Below are 22,689 nucleotides of genomic sequence, written 5' to 3'. Positions count from 1 at the left end.
AGCTCTGAGCACAAGATCCATAGAGGCTGGGGTCTATCACACCAGGCAAGACCCCAGGTGCAGGCTGTGTAAAGATGCCCCAGAGACAATCCAGCACATAACAGCAGGGTGCAAGATGCTAGCAGGCAAGGCATACATGGAACGCCATAACCAAGTGGCCGGCATAGTGTACAGGAACATCTGTGCCGAGTATAACCGGGAAGTCCCGAGGTCAAAATGGGAGATGCCCCGAAGGGTGATGGAGAATGACCGAGCTAAGATCCTGTGGGACTTCCAGATACAGACGGACAAAATGGTGGTGGCTAACCAGTCCCAGCCATTCACCACCTGAACCCACCCATCCAAGTTTTTAATTCAGTTTACTGAAACCCACATAAAATGAATAAAGCATTAGGAGACAGTGAGCAGAGAATATTCAACCAGAAAACTGCATCAGTAAAACTTTTTTTATTAAGTCTCCTTGGCAGACACGTAGTGTAAACACACATAAACTTTAGCAAAGATGGAAACAGTAGCAGGTTTTTTTTGTCTGTGGTTAGTACATTTGGTCTTGAGCCAAATGGGGCCTGGGAATGCACTAATCTTAAAATAAACACCTACGGATGGCGTCTGTCTGAAACCTTTGGCACAGATATCCACATTAACTATATGTCATTGGTGAAGCAGAGGCTCAGCTCTGAAGCGGCTTCTGTCTCTGATCAACCTAAAAGGCTCTCATATTGCATTTCATGTGTATGAAAGCTACACAAGGACAACCTGATTGTTTTTAGGAGATATAATTTATTTTAAAAGTGTGGGACTCCTGACTCTGTTTGGACCCTTGCTCAAGTTGTTCAGCTTGCCAAGTGCAATATGGGCAAGGAATAAACACATAAATAAGTACAACAGTATTTTATTAATATAACTACACTAATAGTCTGCAACTACTTGCCAACAAAAAAATAGGCAGCTGTGCATCACTGTTAGCCCTCGTGGCTTCATTTGGCTTTTAAAGGATGATGATTTTGCTTAATGTTTAAATATTAAAAGCAAGGTCCAGTTCAGGTAATTTAATTGAGCAAAAATAACACCAAGAAGAGAATAATACAGCACAATACAGAAAGAAAAGAAAAACAAGAAAGAATTAGCTTGTAGCTAATCGCTGTTACGTTGTTAAAAATAAAAGGACTACAATTTGTTTAACTAAGTGATAGAAGATGGGGAAACAGAGATTTTTAGAATGTGTTACTCTACAATTGTGTTATATAAGGGGGTCCAGAAAAAGAAACTAAAAGTTATGATACAGGAATACTGGGTTAAATCACCAGTCAGTGACACTTTGTTACTTTTATGGAGGAAAGTAAATTTAAGATGAGCATTTGTGTTATTTCTCATGGGACACTATTTGAATTTACTTTTGCAGCTCTCTGTTAACATAAACACAAAACACAGTAACCACTGGTGCAAGTGTTGCTATGAAACAATGAAAAACACATTCTGCAATAGCAACATGACTTTAAAGATAGATCATCCAAATACTCTGGATAATATTCTGGAGGAAACAGATATAGTTCACATTGGATCTGCTTCTTTGACGAGATCTGTAAAACAAACAAACAAAAAAAAAGGATGATGGAGCTGTTAAATCAAAATCTCGAGTTTCCTATTAATTTCCTCCTTCATCTACAGGTGCATCCAGTGAAAACCTGTGACACCTTTTTATCAGTGATCAAAATGTGAAACACGACTTCATCCACAGCTTTTGACACAGTATGCACACTGTGATTTGAAGAGAGTAGGGCCAAATTGCAGTTACAGTAGAGCTTTTTGACATGCAAGTCGAATCAGCTTGACACAGAAAGTTGTTATTTGCTCGCGCCACAACTTTGAGATCAGTGGTGAAACTGCCTTAAAATCTTGTATTTCCCATCATTCCAAGGATTCAGGTAGACATTATTTGTCAAAAAAAAAAAAATTAGATGTGATTTTCTTGGGTTTTTTGTAGTGTATGTATATTGTCCGTTCTATAAACATAAATTGAGACACACAAGTATTTTTAATTTCAAGTGCTGAATGTTGCATTTGTAAGCATATACAGAACAATTCTCTCAAGAAGTGGATGCTTTACTAGTGTGACATACCCCAGAATACCATAAATTATACTAGAAAACAAACAAACAAAAAAATCCCAAACACTAACAGGACAGGAAATGGATAGAAAACTGTGATCAGATTCTTTCTTAATTTTGAGAATATCTCAATAATTTAATTATATTTGACTTCCTTGCTTTAACAGATGTAACTGCATTGGTCTAACAGTGAGAAAAATAGATTTTAATTTAAGTGAGACATTTGGACATTTAGGTAAATGATGCTTTACCCTGCTGAAATAACTCTCACCCCTGCTCCCTTGAGCGAGACACTGAAGTCCATCTGTTCCTCTAGAGCTGCCCTGAGGTTGAACTCTGAGTTGTTCTGCTCTTATTTAGATGTTTTGATTATAAAGATGACAGTTTGAATGCTTGAAATGTCTGTGACTGTGGAGTGTTGTAAAACTGAAGGATCGAATCAAGTCTCATTGACTGTAATTGTGTTTTAATATTTACCAAACAAGGTTCTGAAGCAGGCATTGACTCTCTCATTTCATTTTCTGAAGTATTTTTAGCAGTTTCACAGGGGTGAGGACCCAGACGCAGGGCACAGAAAACTGGGAACAAGTCCAAAATAGATATTTTTATTCAAGAACATTCAGTGTTCATGTACAAAACGACAGGCAGCATTGGAAAAGAAAACACAAACAGAGCAAGTAATTAATATATCATTCTAAAACAATACACCCATTTGTACTTACCTTTCATCAAATTTTCATAAAGTCTACATTTGAATTGTATTTTTTTTAAATATTCTTTACTCTCACACTCTTAAACACTACCACAGCTGTCATATGCACATCTAAAAATTAAGTTTATGCAATAACAATTGTAATTCCTCAGATCCCCCCTTGTCTTAATGATAGAGCTGTAATACCAAGAATTCTGTTGACTTAAAATCTCTGCATTTTTCATGGATTTCCTTCCTGGCTTCACATAAGCTACACTTGCCACAGGTATTTTCTAGTTTTAGCCATACAGTGTTTTTAGGAGTAAACTACTGTACAGTACTTTTCTTCTTATGCACAGTGACACTGCTGATTTTTCTGCAGCAGCTGTATTGTTATCAGATTGTATTGTATATTTAAGCTCTTAATTTTTATTTTATTTATTCTTTTTCAAATTTTAAAGTTTATTAGCTGCACATTTAAAGTAGACTTTTCATGTTTGATTTTGAGGTGACAACATTAAGATGTAAACAATAGAAAGATGTACATGGGAGTCTGTTTCTTGTTGTCTTCCTGACATGAACTGTCTGTAGTTGTCCTGACAAACATCTTGATGTGTAACCTTCTTTGTAACCAGACCACAGTTTGCTTTAACACACTGTCTGTCTGATTTAGTTTCAGCTCCTTTGTCAGTCTGCCCATGTCCAAAGAGTGGTACTATTTCTAAACTCAGTGAAGAGCCATATAATACTGTTGCAGTTATGCTGAGCAATCATCACGCTGCAAAGAGTCTTCATCACCATCTCTAAACAGTGAAAAAAGACTGTTTCCCAGATGCTGCTGTTGTCAAAAATGAAAGAGATATTTTACCAGCAAATTAATTACGTTTTTACCAGTTTGTGTCTCATATTTGGTTGAAATTTTAAAATAATGTGTGCTGTATCTCTCATTACGGGCGATCGTGGCTCAAGAGTTGGGAGTTCGCCTTGTAATCGGAAGGTTGCCGGTTCGAGCCCCGGCTTGGACAGTCTCGGTTGTTGTGTCCTTGGGCAAGACACTTCACCCGTTGCCTACTGGTGGTGGTCAGAGGGCCCGGTGGCGCCAGTGTCCGGCAGCCTCGCCTCTGTCAGTGCGCCCCAGGGTGGCTGTGGCTACACTGTAGCTTGCCATCACCAGTGTGTGAATGGGTGAATGACTGGATATGTAGAGCGCTTTGGGGTCCTTAGGGACTAGTAAAGCGCTATATAAATACAGGCCATTTACCATTACGTGTAATTTTCAAAATCATTAAATGGAAAAATATATAAAGAAATAAATACACTGGATTCACCGGACTGTGATGATAGTGCATTCTCTCTTTCCCACATAGCAGACAGGTCTGGCCCATATCTGGTGTCAAGCCGGCACTGCTGGCTGACTTCTGGCATGGTAAGCGGTACGTCATCCAGATATAGGCCAGGCCTGGCGTAGATGGCACTGTTTATGTGATGGCATGCAATATCTGGCCCGATTATGGTTTGGTTTATGTGGCCCAGGCTCATAGAAAACAGGTCTTCCCTGGATCCGGCATCAATCAGAATCAGAATCAGAAAGGGGTTTATTGCCAAATGTTGAGCAGGTTTACAACATTAGGAAATTGCTGCGGTGCTTCAGTGCAAACATAGTGTCATAAATAGCACTTAAATAGTGTCATAAATAGCACTTAAATAGACATGAAAAAATAAAAGTAGGGATAAGAATTAAAAGTGCTAATAAAGCTGGCACTTCTGGCTGACTGGTGTGATGGTAGGGTGTATGTTAACCAGATATGGGCCAGGTCTGGCAATGATGGCACTATTTATGTTCCTATGTTCCTATTTTAGGAACATAGGAACATGGGAACATATAGTATTGCAACAAATATTGCAGCCAGCGTTTCAAACGCAGGTTTGACAGGTTTGTGAGTGTACACTTTATCCAAAACCTAGTGAGGGTTTACTTACAGTTAAGACTGGGTGGTTGTAGCTCAGGAAGTAGAGCAGGTCCCCTACTGATTGGAAGGTAAGTGATTCGATCCCTGGCTCCTCCAGTCTGCATGTGAAGAGTGTGAATGTGTATGAATGTAGTTAGGAAGCACTCGGTTTGTAGAAAGTGTGTAATTGGGTGAGTGTGGCATATGGTACTTTGAGTAATCCGGGAGAGTAGAAAAGTCCTATATAAGAATCAGTCCATTCAGTGTCTGAACAGAGTTTTGTCATGGTGCTTTTGCACAGTTATGTTCCGGCACATGTTGTTATTTCATGGCTTGAGTAAGGTACACATTAGGCTGACATCTGGGGCCAGAGCCCACACATGGACCAGCACAAGACCACCAGTGTGTCTGCAACTGACCTTGTGCTGGCCCATGTGTGGTCTGGGCCACCAAAGGGTCATCAATGGGCCATACCAATTTTGCTATGTGGGTTCAGTCTCTACTCTAATGACGCATGTCTGAAATTTCATCTAAAGATATATCTGTGTTGCATGAGTAAGGAGGTGTCACTTTGCTTCTGTTTCCAACATTTGTTGAATTAGTTGAAATAATCCATTTAATGTATCACAATTTAGGGTTAAACACAAACATTTGCAGTGGTCTGGTAAATGACGTAAGACAAAGTTGGAGATGTTAAGTTACTAGTGAAGATATAAGATGGCCCTAATGTGGCTGTCAATTTCTAGAGTGCATTTCTTGTCAGAAATTGCCAAGAAATTGAGTGTTAACACTCTGATGAAAGCTGCTCTAGCACTAGGTCCCCCTTTTTGAACATATAAACATGTTTCTGTTGTTATGAAATGGTTGATAACAGGTCTTGATGCATTCTCAATCATGCAGGAAAGTAAATCTCCAAAACTTGATTCTGCTCATCTGGACGTAGCGTTTTGTGGGAGAAACGTTTCGTCACTCATCCAAGTGACTTCTTCAGTCTCAGCTGACTGCAGGTTTCCCCAAATCTTATAAACAGTAAATTTGCATAGTGACTGAAACCAGCCCACTGAAGGAACAATTGTCACGAAGTGGGATGGACTCAAGTGCAGACAAGGCAGCTAGAATACAGTTCCGTTTATTACTATACAACACCAGGTGCAAATATATACAAGTGAGAGGGCGGGGGAAATCCAGGGCACAGGGAAATCCGGGAAAGGAGCTCTTCACACACGAGGGACTTCACAAAAAACACAGCACACCAGCAGCCCGCACACCAAGGGTTCCAGGGAAACGGAATTCCTGTTTACAGACAACAAGTGATTAATCCAAAGGGTCAGCGATACAAAAAGGCAACAAGAGACTAGTACTCCGGAGCTTACTACCGAGGTTACTCAATAGTCCAGCGACGAGATGTTTCCAGCCACTGCCTTAAGTAGTGGATGAGTTTAGGTGATGAGCCACAGGTGTGTGATTAACTTCAGGTGCGAGGGCCAGGGGCAGGAGCCCGCAATGAGCTTTGCCCTAGCAAGACACGGCAAGCGTGAGAGAGGTACATGTAAACAAGAAACATATGTAGCCAACCTGAGTCAGCCGGGCAGACACGGGGACCATGACAACAATGGGCTGGGAGGTCAGTTCCTTAATCTTAATTATGCAAATTCTCATGACCATTGATCAACAACCACTGACCAAAACCCACTGATCAATAGCCATGAGTACCATTCACAGAGAGTTGAAGAGAATCCCAACATGAACCTCAAAAATAAAATTTTAAGTAAAGAAAAACAAACATCAATTGTCTCAAGTGCCTCATTATGAATAGTTTAATATCGACAGAAACAAACTTGTTTCCATATTCTGTTTCCATAAATGCGGCAGCTCTGGTGCAGGTGAGTATTTATTGAACAGGAGTAGATACAATAGTGATGTGACGTTCTGTATCGAGGCTTCGAAGCTTGTGTCGAGTAATGGAGGGGGCGTTTCCGCGATGCGTGTATCGAGGCTTGCTTCATTTATGGGAGGAGCTGAAAATGATGACGTCTGAAGCCTCGCTGCCCGGCTGTACCATGTGACTGGTTCATGAAGTGGTTCGAACTTTGCCGCGAGCTATGACAGCGATACAAACCCCTCAGACTTCATTCAAAATGTGGGTGTTTGATGGAGAGTTGCAGTTAGTGAGAGTTTGGAGACAGTTTGGAGGTTTATGAGCGTGAGGAGAGAAAGTCAGGAGAGAATGGAGCCAGCTAAGAAGAGGAGGATGTCCTCCCCTGTGTGGGAACATTTTGATCTTATTCCTCCCAACAAGGTATGTAAATTTCTACAGAAGATGTATTTTCATAATACTGATGGTGCAATACAATTTATGCTAAGCTGTCTGTACTTTTGTACAAGGTGAAGTGTTTGCTATGTGCCAGGGAGCTGGGATATAACAACAACACCTCATCCATGCTTAGGCACTACAGAGCTTTGCATGAGAATAAGGGGAACACCGAATGTGGAGCAAGACCAGGTGAGCCATCAAATGCAATGATAATATAGCATGCAGTAATGTTACTAAATAATATAACAATATTATACAGCTGTAATAAGTTACGTGTGTGATATTTATATTTGTGCTTTGTCTTTATTGTCTTTCCTCAGGAGAACAATCTCAAATAGATGAAGACCTGGTTAGCATGGTGATTGAGGACTCCCAGCCATTTAGCATTGTGGAGGACAAAGGATTCAAAAGATTTGTTAAAACATTAAATCCTAACTATGTTCTCCCCACTAAAGGTTATAAAAGCAGTGAAAATTTAGTTTTTACTGAATAAAATATGGGCAGGACTGACGCCTCAGTGTGTAGCTGTCCATACCTCAACGTTACAAAAGCACAACCACTGTCCACACCCCAACCACACCTCACCTCACAGTAAATGATCATTTCCATTTTAAGCATTTCCAAATGATCATTTTCCATACTGCCAGTATAAATATACAAAGTATACTGCCATCACTACAATATACATGTTTTACACACTCCTTTTGTTGTTGACATTTACAGGCTGTGTGCAAAAGGCCACACTCTTCAAATTCATGCCAACTAATATTTTTGCATTTTCCAGTAGATGTCCTACTAGAGCAAATGAAGCTTCAAGAAGCTTTGCGCTGGGGTGAACCAATTGGATGAAAAGCTTCAATGCTTCATTTGCCCATCACTAAGATACAAACAGAAGCGGTGGGTGAACATGAAACTGGTAAACCTAAACTGGGCAAAACTAATAAAACAAACCAGAATGAAGATGCAGGGCAGTACGGCGAGACGCAGGGAGACCGAGGGGAACAACACAGACAAACCAGCAACTAACAAAGGCAGACATGAGGTTTAAATACACAGAAGGATAACGAGGGAATGAGACACAAAAGGAGGGCACAGCTGGGAGTAATCCGACCTGACGAGACAGGGGAAAAGTAAATTGACACACTGAGATCAGACACGGACCTTCAAAGTAAAACAGGAAACACATACACGTAATGACATAACACACCAACCTAACACAGACTGGGGGACACAGAACATAGGAACATGAAGCAGAAGAGTACAAACACCCAAGGTAACCAAAACCACAGAATAAAAATAAACTAAAACATAAACACGCAGTCACAGACTCCAGACCATGACACACAGTGCCACAACATCACGATGTTAATGTTTTTTTTCTAAAAATACTACGCTGTTCAAGCCTCCAACTCCCTCTTTTATTAATAACCCCACAACTGCCATTTCTAACCCCATAATAACACAATTCTCAATTACACAGGATTAGAGTAAACAAATGTATCCAATAATAATAACGTGTTAATGTTTAACTTAAACTGTGATAGATTAAACAGATGATCGCAACTAATTTAGCAAATGCTGTTGACTGGAAGAAATGATTGAAGTCACTAAAAGGAAGTGACACGTCATTACTCACAGGAAACAGATTTATTTTTAGATATCTTTGAGGAGAATCTTCAGAGATGTGTCATTAGATCAAGAGAATAAGAAGAAGCACAATGTTTACAGTCAGATGGATTCAGATGGATAATCTGCTTTTACTGATTTGTTTGGTTGCAGGTAAGGATACAAATGACATAGATTTTAAACCAAAGATGAGACAAAAGCTGGTGTTTATTTAAAATGGTCCTCAGCAGTGTTGGTCAAGTTACTTGAAAAAAGTAATCAGTAACTAATTACTGTAACTAAATACTGATTATATTTAGACAAAGTATGAACAACACAGCCGTACTCTGAGTTTGCTGGTCACATTTCTCTTTCTTTCTCTCAACAGCAGCAAGTGGGCAACATTCATCTTTGATTGTCAGAATTGATGATGAGGCTACTTTACCCTGTGAAAATGTGAAACATGGTCAGGATAACTGTGACAACATTGAGTGGCTCTTCAATGACTTCATTGAAAGAAACACTGTAACACTTTTTGAACATGGACAGAAAGAAGCAGACAGACTGAATGTTACAGCAGGCTGTGCTCTGGTTATAAAGAAGGTCACAGATCAGGATGTTGGTTGTTACACCTGCAGGCAGTTCATATCAGGAAGCCAACACTCAGACTCTTTGGTTTTTTTATTTTTGCTTCACAGTAAGTATTTACATCTTAATGTTTTTAACTTAAAGTGTCTTTAAAAAAATTGCTGAAGCATTACATTAATTATAATTAGTAATGTTCATTTTTTTTCTCTTGGTGTCTTTCTCTCTCATCTTCATTATCACCAGTGACTGAACAGAAGGACAATGATAAACTCATCTTGTCCTGCAATGTGTTCCCACATCAAAACTGTAGTTACACAGTGGAGTGGCTGTATCAGGGTAAAGAGGAAATATCTAACTCAGATATGGAGATATCACCAGGTGAATGCAGTTCTACTGTCACATTTAGATCATCTACCTTTAAGCAGACAATTTATGAGTCATTGAAGTGTAATGTGACAAATAAAGACACTAAATCAGCACAGCTGTTTCCCTTTACCTTGAAGTCCTCGGGTGACAAAACAGGTGAGAACTAAAATTGAAATTCATAATTACAACAAATATATGTTCATCTTATGTAACTGACTTTAAATATAACAGCAGTGTTAAAAAGAATACTACTTAAGCAACATGGTGTATATTCTCATTGTACAGGTGGAGATGAAAGAACAGCAACAACAAAACCAACAACTACAGTTATGCCAACGTCAGCTATAAGAAGTGGAGAGACTACTTTAGAGGACAGAACCACATCAAATGGAAGTTACATAACATTTCCAAACAAAAGAAAAGAAAAACGAGGTAGTGACTAAAACCACAAATACGAATGTCAGAGCTGAAATAGAATTCATTTGATTCAGTGTGTCTCACAAGGCTTACAACATCCAGCTCATTTCACAGTGGCAGCGACTGCGCTGATTTTTATTCTGTTTCCAGGTTGGTCATGGTGGTTCATTGTTGTTCTTGTGGGTTTGGCAACACTCACAGGGATTGCTGTAATCATAATCAGACAGAAGACAATGAAAGGTGAGACCAATCACAGATTGAAAGGTAAATTAAAAACGTTAATTGTGTATTTTCAATGTGTGTAGAAATATGTTTCATTTTGAGAGTTTCATGTATAAGGCAGTTTCCAGACAGCTGTTTACAGGTGTTGCACATCTGCAAACGTTTCACTGATCATTGAGATTTCTATTTGAAGACGTGCGGAAACAAAATCATGATGATAAATGTAACATATGTAATTGTCTCCTTTTGACTGTTGTGGTTTTGCCATGTGTTAGATGTTTGTTTTTGTTTGTTTGCTTTAGAAATGAGACAAAACTGAAACTGTGGATTTTCAGTACGAAAGCTAAACATGATTGTCTTGTCTTTTCAGGAAATAAAAGGCAAAGGGAAGAAAACACAGTGAGTTTAACACTAATAATAAAATACTTTATGTAAATGTGAGTATAACATGTAGTGTAGAAATAAGTAGTTGCAGCAACAAAGGATTCATGGGGGATAATATAAAATAGCCGATGCCCAAAAATAAATAAGAAAACTGTGAGATTCTTACTCCGCTGTCCTGTATTTGTGCAGAGCAGAACTTCAACCCTGCAAAGGTCACATACTACGCCCAGTACTCACTGCTGTATGTGCTGTGTGAAATGTGTCTGTGTGAATGAAGACAAATACTTGAAAGCTGACAGTTGATGAGCTGATTGTCATAATATTGCAGACTGAACCTGGTGTTTCCTATGCTTCCATCAACTTCACCAGGAAGAGTAAGACGAAAGCCCAGGTAAAGTATATTTCTATCCAAATCATGACCAGTATGTGTTGTTTTAAATTATAAGGTATGTGGAATTTAGCTTTCATGTTTTCTTTTAGGTTCTAGGTGACGGTGACACTGTGACCTATAGCACTGTGAAAGCTTTCTCCACTTCTGGAGTTTTCTGTGATCCCAGCAGCCTTTACTCCACTGTAAACAAACCAAAGAAATAAGATATTACTTACTGCATGTATGACGTTGTTTAAAATGTTGCATATTTTGACTGACTGATCATCAACTAAGATGCAGGTTAGAGTAAACAGGGCTATAAGCATGCTCTAAAATAGGAAATCTAACTTTGTAACTGCTTGAAACTTGTTGTCTGTGGTCATGGGCACAAGGTATGATGCAGCTCATCTTATCTCATTGCTAGCTTATGCAGTCTTTATTTGATATAATTTCTGAAAAATTGTTTTGTAGTTCATATACAAAAATAATGGATTGGATTTATATAGCGCTTTTCAAGGGATCCAAAGCGCTTTACAATGCCACTATTCATTCACTCACTCACTGGTGGAGGCAAGCGGTGTAGCCACAGCTGCCCTGGGGCAGACTGACAGAAGCGAGGCTGCCATATCGCGCCATCGGCCCCTCTGGCCAACACCAGTAGGCGGTAGGGTAAAGAGTCTTGCCCAAGGACACAACGATCAGGACAGAGAGCCCAGGGATCGAACCGGCGACCTTCCGGTTACAGATGCGCTTCCCAAACCCCTGAGCCACAGTCGATTTAGGGGTGATGGAACAGACAATATCAGATCTTCAGGCATGAAGCCACTGAGCTGAGACTCCCTCTCGAGGTGGACAGTGTGAAAAACATCACCTAAAAATGAAGGTCTTGTAGAATTAGCTGCTTTGTTATTTTAGTTTTTCTGTTAAAAATAATTTGATAATTTTCACATCTGCTACTTAAATGAGTTTTTGTCATTCTTGTCTTTATTGTTTATTATTATTAGTACCACAACAATGCAAGTTTATATCAGTGTAAAGCTTAACACAATTAAAGTGAAATCAGTCTCTCTTATTGTTCTGCTTGTTTAATTATTTGACTTTGTTAATTATCTTTCATGTTTTGGGGTCAATAAAAGCCTATTTTTGAATTAAACATCTGTGTCCTCTATGCCTTATTGCTTGGTCCCTGACAATTCACTAAGAATCTTCACACCTCCAACTTCCTGTTCTGTCACTAACCACACAGGAGTACATGTAATAGCACAATAACACAATACTAAAGTACACAAGCTTAGAATAGGCAAACTATAAAAAATAAATTTTTACTTTTAACTCTAAATTGTAACAAACAGGTGATCTCAACTAATTCAACAAATATTGGTGATTGGAAGAGAAAGACTGAAGTCAATGTGAGGAAGTGACACCTCATTACTCAGAGGAAACAGATGTATTTTTATATGTCTTTACAAAAAAGGTTTAGAGATGTGTCATTAGAGAGGCGACCTGGAGAGCGTAAGAAGTACGTTTACATTCAAATGGATTTGTGTTATTTCCTTATACTGATTTGTCTGCAGATTTTGCTGTATATACAGCAGAAATAATTTTACATTTTAAACCAAAGCTGAGACACAAAATTGTATTTAAAATGGTCCTTATATTAAGTATCCATGAAGCAGTCATATTATTATTGGTAACAGTTCTCTTCCTTGTTCTCAACAGCGTCAACAGGACAACTTTTATCTTTGACTGTCAAGTGTTGGTGATGAAGCCACGTTGCCCTGTTAAAGTGTAAAGGATGTTCAACATAATTCTGATGGTGTTGTCTGGATCTTGAATTCTTTAAGGGGATAAACAGCAGTAGCACTCTTTGAATATGGGCTAAATCATTCATTCTGAGTCTTACTGAGTCTTATAAACAAGGTCATAGATCAGGATGTTGGTCATTACAACAGCAGGCAGTTCATATCAGGAAGACAGGAAGTATCAGACTCTCGTGTTCATCTATCAGTGAATATTTAGATCTTAATGTGTCTTAAAGTGTCTTAAAGTTTTTAGAACAACAGACTGAGATTTTATATTGATATTGATTACAGTGTTGAGACTAATTTTCCTTTTAATGTCTTTCTCTTTCAAAATATCCGTCACCATCATTGACCAAACAAAAGGACAATGGTAAAGTCACCACTCTGTGAGGACACATTAGCCTTGTAGACACACTGTGGAGTGGGTGTATGAGGGTAAAGAAAAAATACCCTGACAAATGGAGATAGCACCTACTTCCTGTGCTTCTGCTGTGGCATTAACATTTTTCTTTGGTCAAAAGTCAAAGTTTGGTGTGTAGTTTGTTGGTAATTTTATTTTTTTTGGTCAACATAGGTCAGTGACTAGTGCCGGGTTTGTCACTCATGTATTACACAGTACTGTTGTCTAAAAATTAATGTAATGTAATTAAACACCAGAGAAAGTAATTTGTTACAGTTCTCATCACATTACTTTTACATAACCCGTAACATAATCTAAGCTACCAATTATTAAGGCTACAGTCCCACAAACTCACACAGATCCCGATCCTAATACAGCTACGCAGAGTAATTCTACTGTAGAAACATGTACAGATAGAGCTGGATGTTGCACTGTTATACGAGTGATTGATTTGCTACCTGTGGACGATCGGGATTTGGTTGCTGGGCTGGGGTTGGCATACACTCAGTTTTATCATTATATTATCATTATGTTAGATTAAAAAGGTTATTCAACAAATGTTAGAGTTCAGAAGAAAAAGACTGAAGTCACCGTGAGGAAGTGACACCTCATTACTCACAGGAAATAGATATATTTTTCTTGCCATCTTTATTCTTTTTTCCTGTCTCTTGCATCTTACTGTTGTTTTTCTCTGATGTTGTGGGCTAGATATTTTTGTTGGGCCCAATCGCTGCCAGAGCGCCTTACTTCAGCCTTCACAGCTTTTTTTAAAATGTCTAATCACCATTACTTGGGTCCTTACTCAAGAAAAGTCATGTATTGCACATTTTGCTTGTTCCTTTAAAGAAAAAAGTATTGCAGTGCATTACTTTTGAAATTTGTTACACCACTTGTTTTGCATTGTAACATTAACACAATTTAACAGCATGAACTTATAGGTTACACACACCAACACAAATACCCATCCAAATGGGGGCACAGATACACTCTTTGTTTTAGATTTTAGGAATAAAACAAAGGCAACAATGCAAAGAAAAGATAAAGTGATTCAGTGATTTTAGTTTAGAAACATGAAGAGGTAAACAAGGCTGCAAGCCTGACTCCTCATCACTGCTTTGGTTGAAGTCCAGGGTCTGGCTGCTGGGACTGAGTATAAAATCAGCTTTATCATCACTCTGCTTTCCTGGTTAGCTTTGCATTTGGATGTTGTCAGTGCAGAAGCTTGCAAAGAGCCAAAGTTGTGTTGGCAGCATAATGCTGTTGCTTCTGTTCTGGATGAAGTTTCTACTTTACTATAATTCTCTTCTGCTTTTGTGCATTAAAAAAATTAATAAAAGTAATGTTCATATTTTCACTCCCCAAGGCGAAGGTAGGGTTTCCGATTCCAGAAAGACCAGCAGCGGCCGGCTAATTTCATCATTTGTGTGTTGGTTACGTAGGGGAGAAAGTTATGTCAGAGACAGACAAGACGCGTCACAGCACTGACGCATCTTGTCTGTCTTTGTTCCAAGTTACTGTGATATCACCATGTTGGACTGGGGGGGTTTACGCTCCATGTTAAACATCTCAAAGACTCTTCTTTTTTCTAATAATAACACAGTCTAACAGAAAAGGATTTGCATTTCTGTGAACAACTTATCTCAGCTGATCGTCTCTGCATTAATATTAAATGACTTCCTGTAATCTCATGTTGGCTAAGTGAATGACGTGAGAAGACGCAGACGTTAAGTCATTATGAGGATGTGACACCTCACAGACCACAAGAAGCACATGTTGCATTTGTGTTTCAGAAGAACTCTCAGAGACTGCATAGTGAGCGTTACAAGGAGACACCAAAAGGCACGATGTTTCCAAGCAGATGGTTTAAGATTTCTTTTTTCATGATGATGATGCTTCAGTTTGCAGGTAAGGACACACATTAAATTGCAAACATTCTAGTGTTACATCATTAAATACTATATGCTTAAATGCCATGCTGTTATTGTTTACTTGAATCTTGAAATCTAAAGGTGAGACATCAGTTTGTTTTTCATTTCTTTTGACTTTCAGACTATTTCTCAACAGCAGCAACTAAGCAAAAACTGTCTGGTCATGTTTACATGTAATCATATTACTAAAACCCATCTTTGTATAAAGGACCTGGATCCCATTTTAGAGACTTTTTTTTTTTTTGCTCTGAGTGTAGAAAAGACAACCAGACATGTTTTCATTGTGTCCTGATCTCTGTAGAAATGTTCAAATCCATCAGCTCACAGAGACGAGACACTGATATCTATTGGAAACCTACTCTCTTTTACTTCAGTGGGGCATGTTTGTTCAGTTCAGTTCAAAAACAAGTAGGACCGTAAATAAGTGTAGGGCTCAGTCCCAAACATGTATGGTGAGCATTAAATGAAAGAATCGCAGGTTTTGAAACAGGTTGATGGCTCTGATCCTAATGGCAACTATTACAAATACATTTCAATACATCAAGAGCATATTTAATACATTGAATGTGCTTTTTTTTGCTTTCAAAGATATGCATGACATAAATAATTTTAAACTGTAAACCAAATCTGAGACAGTAATGTGTAAAATGCAGTGGATTTAAAATTATCCTCACACTAAGTACTGTATTTAAAAAAAACCTGTCAATTTATCACACACTGAGGTTAATTATGGAGTTCCACAGGGTTCAGTGCTAGGACCAATTCTGTTTACATTATACATGCTTCCCTTAGGCAGCATCATTAGAAGACATAGCATACATTTTCACTGCTATGCTGATGACACCCAGCTCTATCTGTCCATGAAGCCAGACACACCAATTAGTTAAACTGCAGGAATGTCTTAAAGACATAAAGACCTGGATGGCCGCTAACTTTCTGCTTCTTAATTCAGATAAAACTGAGGTTATTGTACTCGGCCCTGAAAAGCCTAGAAATATGGTATCTAACCAGATTCTTACTCTGGATGGCATTACCTTGGCCTCCAGTAACACTGTGAGGACCCTTGGAGTCATTTTTGACCAGGACATGTCCTTCAACGCACATATTAAACAAATATGTAAGACTGCTTTCTTCCATTTGCGCAACATCTCTAAAATTAGAAATATCCTGTCTCAGAGTGACGCTGAAAAACTAGTTCATGCATTTATTACTTCCAGGCTGGACTACTGTAATTCATTATTATCAGGATGTCCAAAAAACTCGCTGAAAAGCCTTCAGCTAATCCAAAATGCTGCAGCAAGAGTACTGACAGGGACTAGAAAGAGAGAGCATATTTCTCCTGTTTTGGCTTCCCTTCATTGGCTTCCTGTTAAATCCAGAATTGAATTCAAAATCCTGCTCCTCACATACAAGGTCTTAAATAATCAGGCCCCATCTTATCTTAATGACCTTGTAGTACCATATCACCCTATTAGAGCACTTCGCTCTCGCTCTGCAGGCCTACTTGTTGTTCCTAGAGTATTTAAAAGTAGAATGGGAAGGAGAGCCTTCAGTTTTCAGGCCCCTCTTCTGTGGAACCAGCTTCCAGTTTGGATTCGGGAGACAGACACTATCTCTACTTTTAAGATTAGGCTTAAAACTTTCCTTTTTGCTAAAGCATATAGTTAGGGCTGGACCAGGTGACCCTGAATCCTCCCTTAGTTATGCTGCAATAGACGTAGGCTGCCGGGGGATTCCCATGATGCATTGAGTTTTTCCTTTCCAGTCACCTTTCTCACTCACTATGTATTAATAGACCTCTCTGCATTGAATCATATCTGTTATTAACCTCTGTCTCTTCCACAGCATGTCTTTTATCCTGTCTTCCTTCTCTCACCCCAACCGGTCGCAGCAGATGGCCGCCCCTCCCTGAGCCTGGTTCTGCTGGAGGTTTCTTCCTGTTAAAAGGGAGTTTTTCCTTCCCACTGTCGCCAAAGTGCTTGCTCATAGGGGGTCATATGATTGTTGGGTTTTTCTCTGTATCTATGAAGCGCCTTGAGGTGACTTTTGTTGTGATTTGGCGCTATATAAATAAAATTGAATTGAATTGAATCAGTTTGTTGATCAAATTTGTCTCTGTCTCTCTTATTTCAGCAACAGCAACCTGGCAACATTTAGCGTTTATTGTAAGAGATGGTGATGAAGTCGCGTTGCCGTGTAAAAATCCAGTAGATGGTCAGCGTAACTGTGACAGTACAACCTGGATGTTCATGAATTTAAGAAGTGCAAAAACAGTAACACTCTTTGAACATGATCAGTTTCACAAAGAAGCTGGAGCTAAGTTAGGTAGACTGAGCGTTACAGCAAACTGTTCTCTAGTTATTCAGAAGGTCACAGATCAGGATGTTGGTCTGTACAAATGCAAACGGTTCATATCAGGAAACCAACAAGACTCACCTGTTCATCTTTCTGTTATTCACAGTGAGTATTTGTATATCAGTGTTGTCAAGTTAATGTGTTTTGTTTTGAGCAACATACTGAAATATTACAAAAATATTCATTAAAATGATGAGGCTAATGTTTCTGTTGTTGTCTTTATCTCTCGATATCTCCATCATCACCAGTGACTGAACAAAAAAGCAACGATAAAGTCATCTTTTACTGCTACGTGTTCTCATATGAAGGCTGTAGGCATTCAGTGGAGTGGGTCTACGAGGGTAAAGAGAATATATCCTCAGTCATGGAGATTTCATCACGTTCCTGTAATTCCAATGTGGCATTTGAGACATCTCACTTTAATCAGAAGTCAATTTTGTCTGAATTACTGTTTGTAAGGTGTAAAGTGACAGATGAAGACAAAAGAGTGCAGCTGTTTCCCTTCAGCCCTCCGTCCTCGGGTGAGAAAACGTAAAAACTATAATTGACCTCAAACTGTTGCTTATAATTAAACCAAATATGCGTCCATGTGTTCCAGGTTGGTCATGGTGGTATGTTTATGTGACTGTGGGTTTATCAGCACTCTTAATTATCATAGTGATCATCTCATGGAAGAAAATGAAAGGTAGGACCATTCACAAATTAAACATTAAAATTAAAAAGTTAAATGTTTCATCTTTTGTCTGTATCATTGTGTAGATCTTTGTATAAAAATATTGGATGTTTCAGCGTTCATGTTTGATATGTTTTGCTGACTTTGCATTGAGGAAAACAGTTTATGGCTTGATGATAAATACAACTGAGAAAGCTTAGCAACTGACCATAGTTTGAATTTCAGCAGGCAAAGACGTGAGATCAGCAGATCACCTGATCAGTCATTTGTGCAAGTGTCTGAAACCCACTTCTGTGTCTGACTTATGTCATATCTGTTGTTTTTTCCAGGAAATAAAGAACAAAAGGAAGGAAATAAGGTGAGTTTAAACACTACAATGTTTATTAGTACTAAATATTTGTACTGTCGCAAAAACCGATTTATAGGGACTGCATATACAGCAGAAAAAGCATAATTTGAGTCACCTATGTTTCTGTGCCTGTGCAGGAACCAAGCTTAAGCCCCAAAGAGGCTCAGTCTGGTTCAGAAGCCAGTCACAACACTGTGAGATCACACACACTACACCCAGTTCAAAGTTACACTTACTGCTGTATAGGGATGGGTACCGGTATCTGGCACCGGTTCTGACATAAACGGTACCCAGACCGAAATGCAGGGCACATTTCGGTGCTTCATTTCGGTGCTTCATTTCGGTGCTTTTTTTTCCCTGAGATGTCACACACTTTGGATTCTAGCCAATCATTTTACCTTTGCAAGTGTAGTAGGCGGGCCCAGGTACGTACGTTCTTTTAGAGCAGAGCTACAGATTAGCTGCCCAAGGTGAAGCGGTCAAAGTCTGGCTGTACTTCACAGCAAAAGATGCAAACTCAGCAGCCTGCAACAAGTGCTTTAAGGTGACACTGTGCAAAGGAGGTAACTCCTCGAATCTGATGAAACACCTGGTGACGCATAGCGTTTTTTTAAAGGCTGAGAAATGCACCGTATTTGATAGCTTGCTGCGAGACCGCACACCGTGCACATCTACTGCGGGTGTGGTGCCTGTTATCGACCCGGAGTTAGCAACATGCACCCGAAGAGGAGAGTCCTGGCCCCTAGCCCTGCCAGTGTAGCAGAAATGATGACGGATGATGATGGCAGCAGCAGCCGTTCTTCTCTGTGTGAGTAGCTTAATGTTGTTCGTGTGTAAGCTAACCACGTTATTAAATGAATGCATGTAAGGTGAACTAGCAAACACTGTCATAGTTACATGTGGCTGTCTTCTTGTTTGATGGCAGATGCTCCCTTCACCCTGGCCAAAAAGGCTAAAATGACCAAAGAAAAAGTGGGAAACAGCTAAACATGAGAGGTTTTTGGACAAAGTTGGTGTTTTTTTTCCCCATTGTTTAAGCACTGCTTCCAACCAAGAGTGATACCATATATACCCTATAGCTGCAGAAAAGGCTAACATTGTTATCTTTTTACAAAAAACAGCTAAACATGAAAGGTTCTTGATTCTTTAAGCACCGGTTCGAGCACCGTTTAAGCACCGGCACTGCTTCAAAAGTACCGGTTTGGTACTGGTATCGGATAAAACCTAAACGATACCCATCCCTACTGCTGTATTTGTTCATTCTAACATGTCTGTTTAAAAAAAACCCCAGTGCTTGACAAAGGTTTTGAATTCAAAATAATTTTGTATCCATTATAATGTCTTCAATTTATAGGCTGAACCTGACGACGGTGTTTCTTATGCCACCATCAGCTTTGCCAAGAAGACCCAGAATAAAGCCAGGGTAAGATCTGTAATCGGTTACAATGAAGATGTTGGCATCCAAATCATAACTATCAAAACTTCTGACATGTATGATTAATTAAGGTAGGAATTTCTTATTCATGTTTTCTTTAAGGTACCCTGTAATGGTGCAGATGATACTGTGACATACAGCACTGTAAACGCTTCCTCATCTTCTGCTGGATATTCTTCTTCCAGTGATCTCTATTCCATCATCAACAAACCAAAGAAATATATGACTGGATTATGATTTCTTTTCTTGTGCACTATCGTACATGAAGCCACCGAGATAACACAGACTCCCTCTAGAGGTGGAGAGGGTGAAAATATTCCCAGATTGAAAATGCAATAAAATGAGATACTTATGTGAAATGGATATTTGTGTATGAGTGTTTGTCAGTCACTAACAGACAACCAAAGAAACATAGTTCTGTTAGCAGTATAATGTGGCTGTTTCTGTCCTGGATGCTGTTTCCACTTTACCATCGCACTCATATCCTTTTGTGCAATAAAACCAAAAATGTTGTCCATTACTCTACTACTCAAAAGCTGTATTGCTGTACAGCTTCTCCTCTCCACAACTTTCTTCGTTCTATAAATGAACTGTAATCATCTAATTACATTGCAAGTGCTGGAGTGAACTTTTTTCACTGCTTTGCGAATGGGTCATTCATTCTGCCAGTCACATGACAAAAAGTAAGATTGATGGTCAGGATAACTATCATAATAATATCATGGACTTCAGTCAAGGAAACACAGCAGCGGAATTGACTGGCTGACTGGAAGTGGGTGTCTGATTCAAGGTTCAAGATTTATGATGGCGATCACTGAACCTACAGAAAGGTCATATCAGAGGGCATTGAGGATTAGATTTTATTGTTCTTCTGTCTGTTTCTGAGAGTATTAACATCATCATTGCTTCTCATTGTGTCCTATTAGAACATAAAATGGATATTTTAAAAATAATTACACTGATGAAACTCATTTCTGTCTTGTTATTTCTTAACAAGAGGAAAAAATGGTTGAGTACACAAACATTTATTCTTACACTTTGTTACATGTCATACTGACAGTATGAAACATCCAAATCTGGGCTTGTACTGGTTTGGTGAGCTGATGTTGAAGTTTTCAGTCATTCTGTGAAGTCTGACAGAGGGAGAAGCCTTCAGCATTTTCAGACACCATCACGACATCTTCATGATCACAGATGTAGGAAAATAAAAAAGCTGGGACATGGCTTTTTGCACCATTGCCACCACCTTCTGCCAGTCATGGGGCACCACATCCTACCAGTCACAAATAAGAAGGCAGCAACTATACTCTGTATTTTCAAATAAAGATAATACTGTATTTGATTTTTTTAATACTTTAATGACTATTTGAAAATTCAAAAATGTATTGTACCAGAACCAGAGGACAGTCCACTGAAGCACTCAGTCGGTCATGTTCTTGTCTTGAGCCACTAATCAGTGAGTTAGTACTGCCACATTTTTTAGTGTATGTGTGGCATTGCCACAAACAAAATATTACGTCCAGCTCTTACTTTAAATACAATGACATTATGACAACATTTTTTTAAATGACTAAATTAAATACAGTGACATGTAAATAATAAATATGAAAGTCAGCACATCAGTGAGAGGATCATTTCATACATGTAAGTTTGTGTCATATATTTGAATGTGGGTGCAATATGTCTTCCGTCTTGCAGTGTATTATGCACAAAAACCATCTCACAGTAAAGTTGTCAAACATATCATTTTCAGTCATGGGAGAGTATTTACACTAAAACATTAAAAAGAACAGATGTGGGTAACCTAATTTGTTAAACACAAAGTAATATTTAGTTATATCCATCCATCCATCCATCCATTCGCTTCCGCTTATCCTTTTCAGGGTCGCGGGGGGCGCTGGAGCCTATCCCAGCTGTCATAGGGCGAAAGGCGGGGTACACCCTGGACAGGTCGCCAGTCTGTCGCAGGGCTTATTTAGTTATATGATACAAGGTAACACATTATGTTTAACATTTAAAAAGTTTTAAAAATAAACAAGGAGATATGATACAATTTCCATTTACTCATGTTAACACAGAGCATAAAAGCAATAAATAGTATGTATAACCTATCTTTTTGTACTCTGTGTTGGTGGAAACTTTATGAATGAGGAAATGGCATAAAGCATCACTCAGCTTTTTTCAAATGCAGAAGGAGGGGAGAGCTCAGAGGTTGTTGAAGAAAAATTGCCAACGAGGGACTAAGTTGTTCAAAGTTTAAGTAAACTCTCTCTCTGGAACTTGGAGTTTACCTCATCCAAGGGTTGACAAACCCACAATAGTATCTTCCTACCCAGACACATAAAAGCCCTAAAACAGGGCCCAGAGCTCTGGTGCTATTGTATCCCTGTTTTTACTAAAACACTTTCCCATTCACGTCAAAGAATTCTTCATGCAATGAGGAACCAGCAGGTCGCAGACCACAAAAGCATCTTATCTGTGTTTCACCACTGTGGCATGGTAGCTGCTACAGGATGCCTACTTTTCATTGCAAACATTTCAGTTTTTAATGCTGATGAATTATATGAAAATAATACTACATTGTCATATTCATATTCCCCTGTATACTCTATCTTAATGCCATTTATGATTCTAATTTTAGATTCTCCGTTAAGGTAAAAACGCACCACTGTCTACTGTGAAAATGCATTAAAAATATGAGAAAAACAACATTAAATGAAAAACTGTCTCTCT

The 22,689-nt window shown here is 38.9% G+C and overlaps 1 protein-coding gene across 1 annotated transcript; it reads left to right on the top strand.

Annotated features, from left to right (window-relative positions):
• The first annotated feature begins 8,307 nt into the window (after nt 1-8,307).
• On the top strand, nt 8,308-20,193 carry LOC146558331 (uncharacterized). The gene is made up of 15 exons (XM_085247777.1): nt 8,308-8,335; nt 9,020-9,364; nt 9,499-9,777; nt 9,907-10,053; nt 10,189-10,278; nt 10,631-10,659; nt 10,973-11,035; nt 11,125-11,236; nt 17,278-17,604; nt 17,748-18,020; nt 18,098-18,184; nt 18,502-18,530; nt 18,659-18,715; nt 19,876-19,944; nt 20,059-20,193. The coding sequence occupies exons 1-15, from the start codon at nt 8,308-8,310 to the stop codon at nt 20,191-20,193; spliced, it is 2,070 nt and encodes a 689-aa protein (XP_085103903.1).
• The last annotated feature ends 2,496 nt before the right edge of the window (nt 20,194-22,689 follow it).

Source organism: Mchenga conophoros, linkage group LG15 (genome assembly GCF_057382185.1).
Source record: "Mchenga conophoros isolate Kocher_MC1m ecotype Shallow Benthic linkage group LG15, M_conophoros_male_GT1.1, whole genome shotgun sequence".
Taxonomy (NCBI): domain Eukaryota; kingdom Metazoa; phylum Chordata; class Actinopteri; order Cichliformes; family Cichlidae; genus Mchenga; species Mchenga conophoros.
Note: the sequence above shows the minus strand (reverse complement) of the source record. Positions and strands in the feature narration are given on the sequence as shown.

Coding starts and splice junctions, on each gene's coding strand:
- LOC146558331 (XM_085247777.1), top strand. CDS start 8,308: ATGAAGCAGAAGAGTACAAACACCCAAG. Junction 10,054..10,188: donor CAAAAGAAAAGAAAAACGAG/GTAGTGACTAAA, acceptor TTCTGTTTCCAG/GTTGGTCATGGTGGTTCATT. Junction 18,185..18,501: donor CTCATGGAAGAAAATGAAAG/GTAGGACCATTC, acceptor TGTTTTTTCCAG/GAAATAAAGAACAAAAGGAA.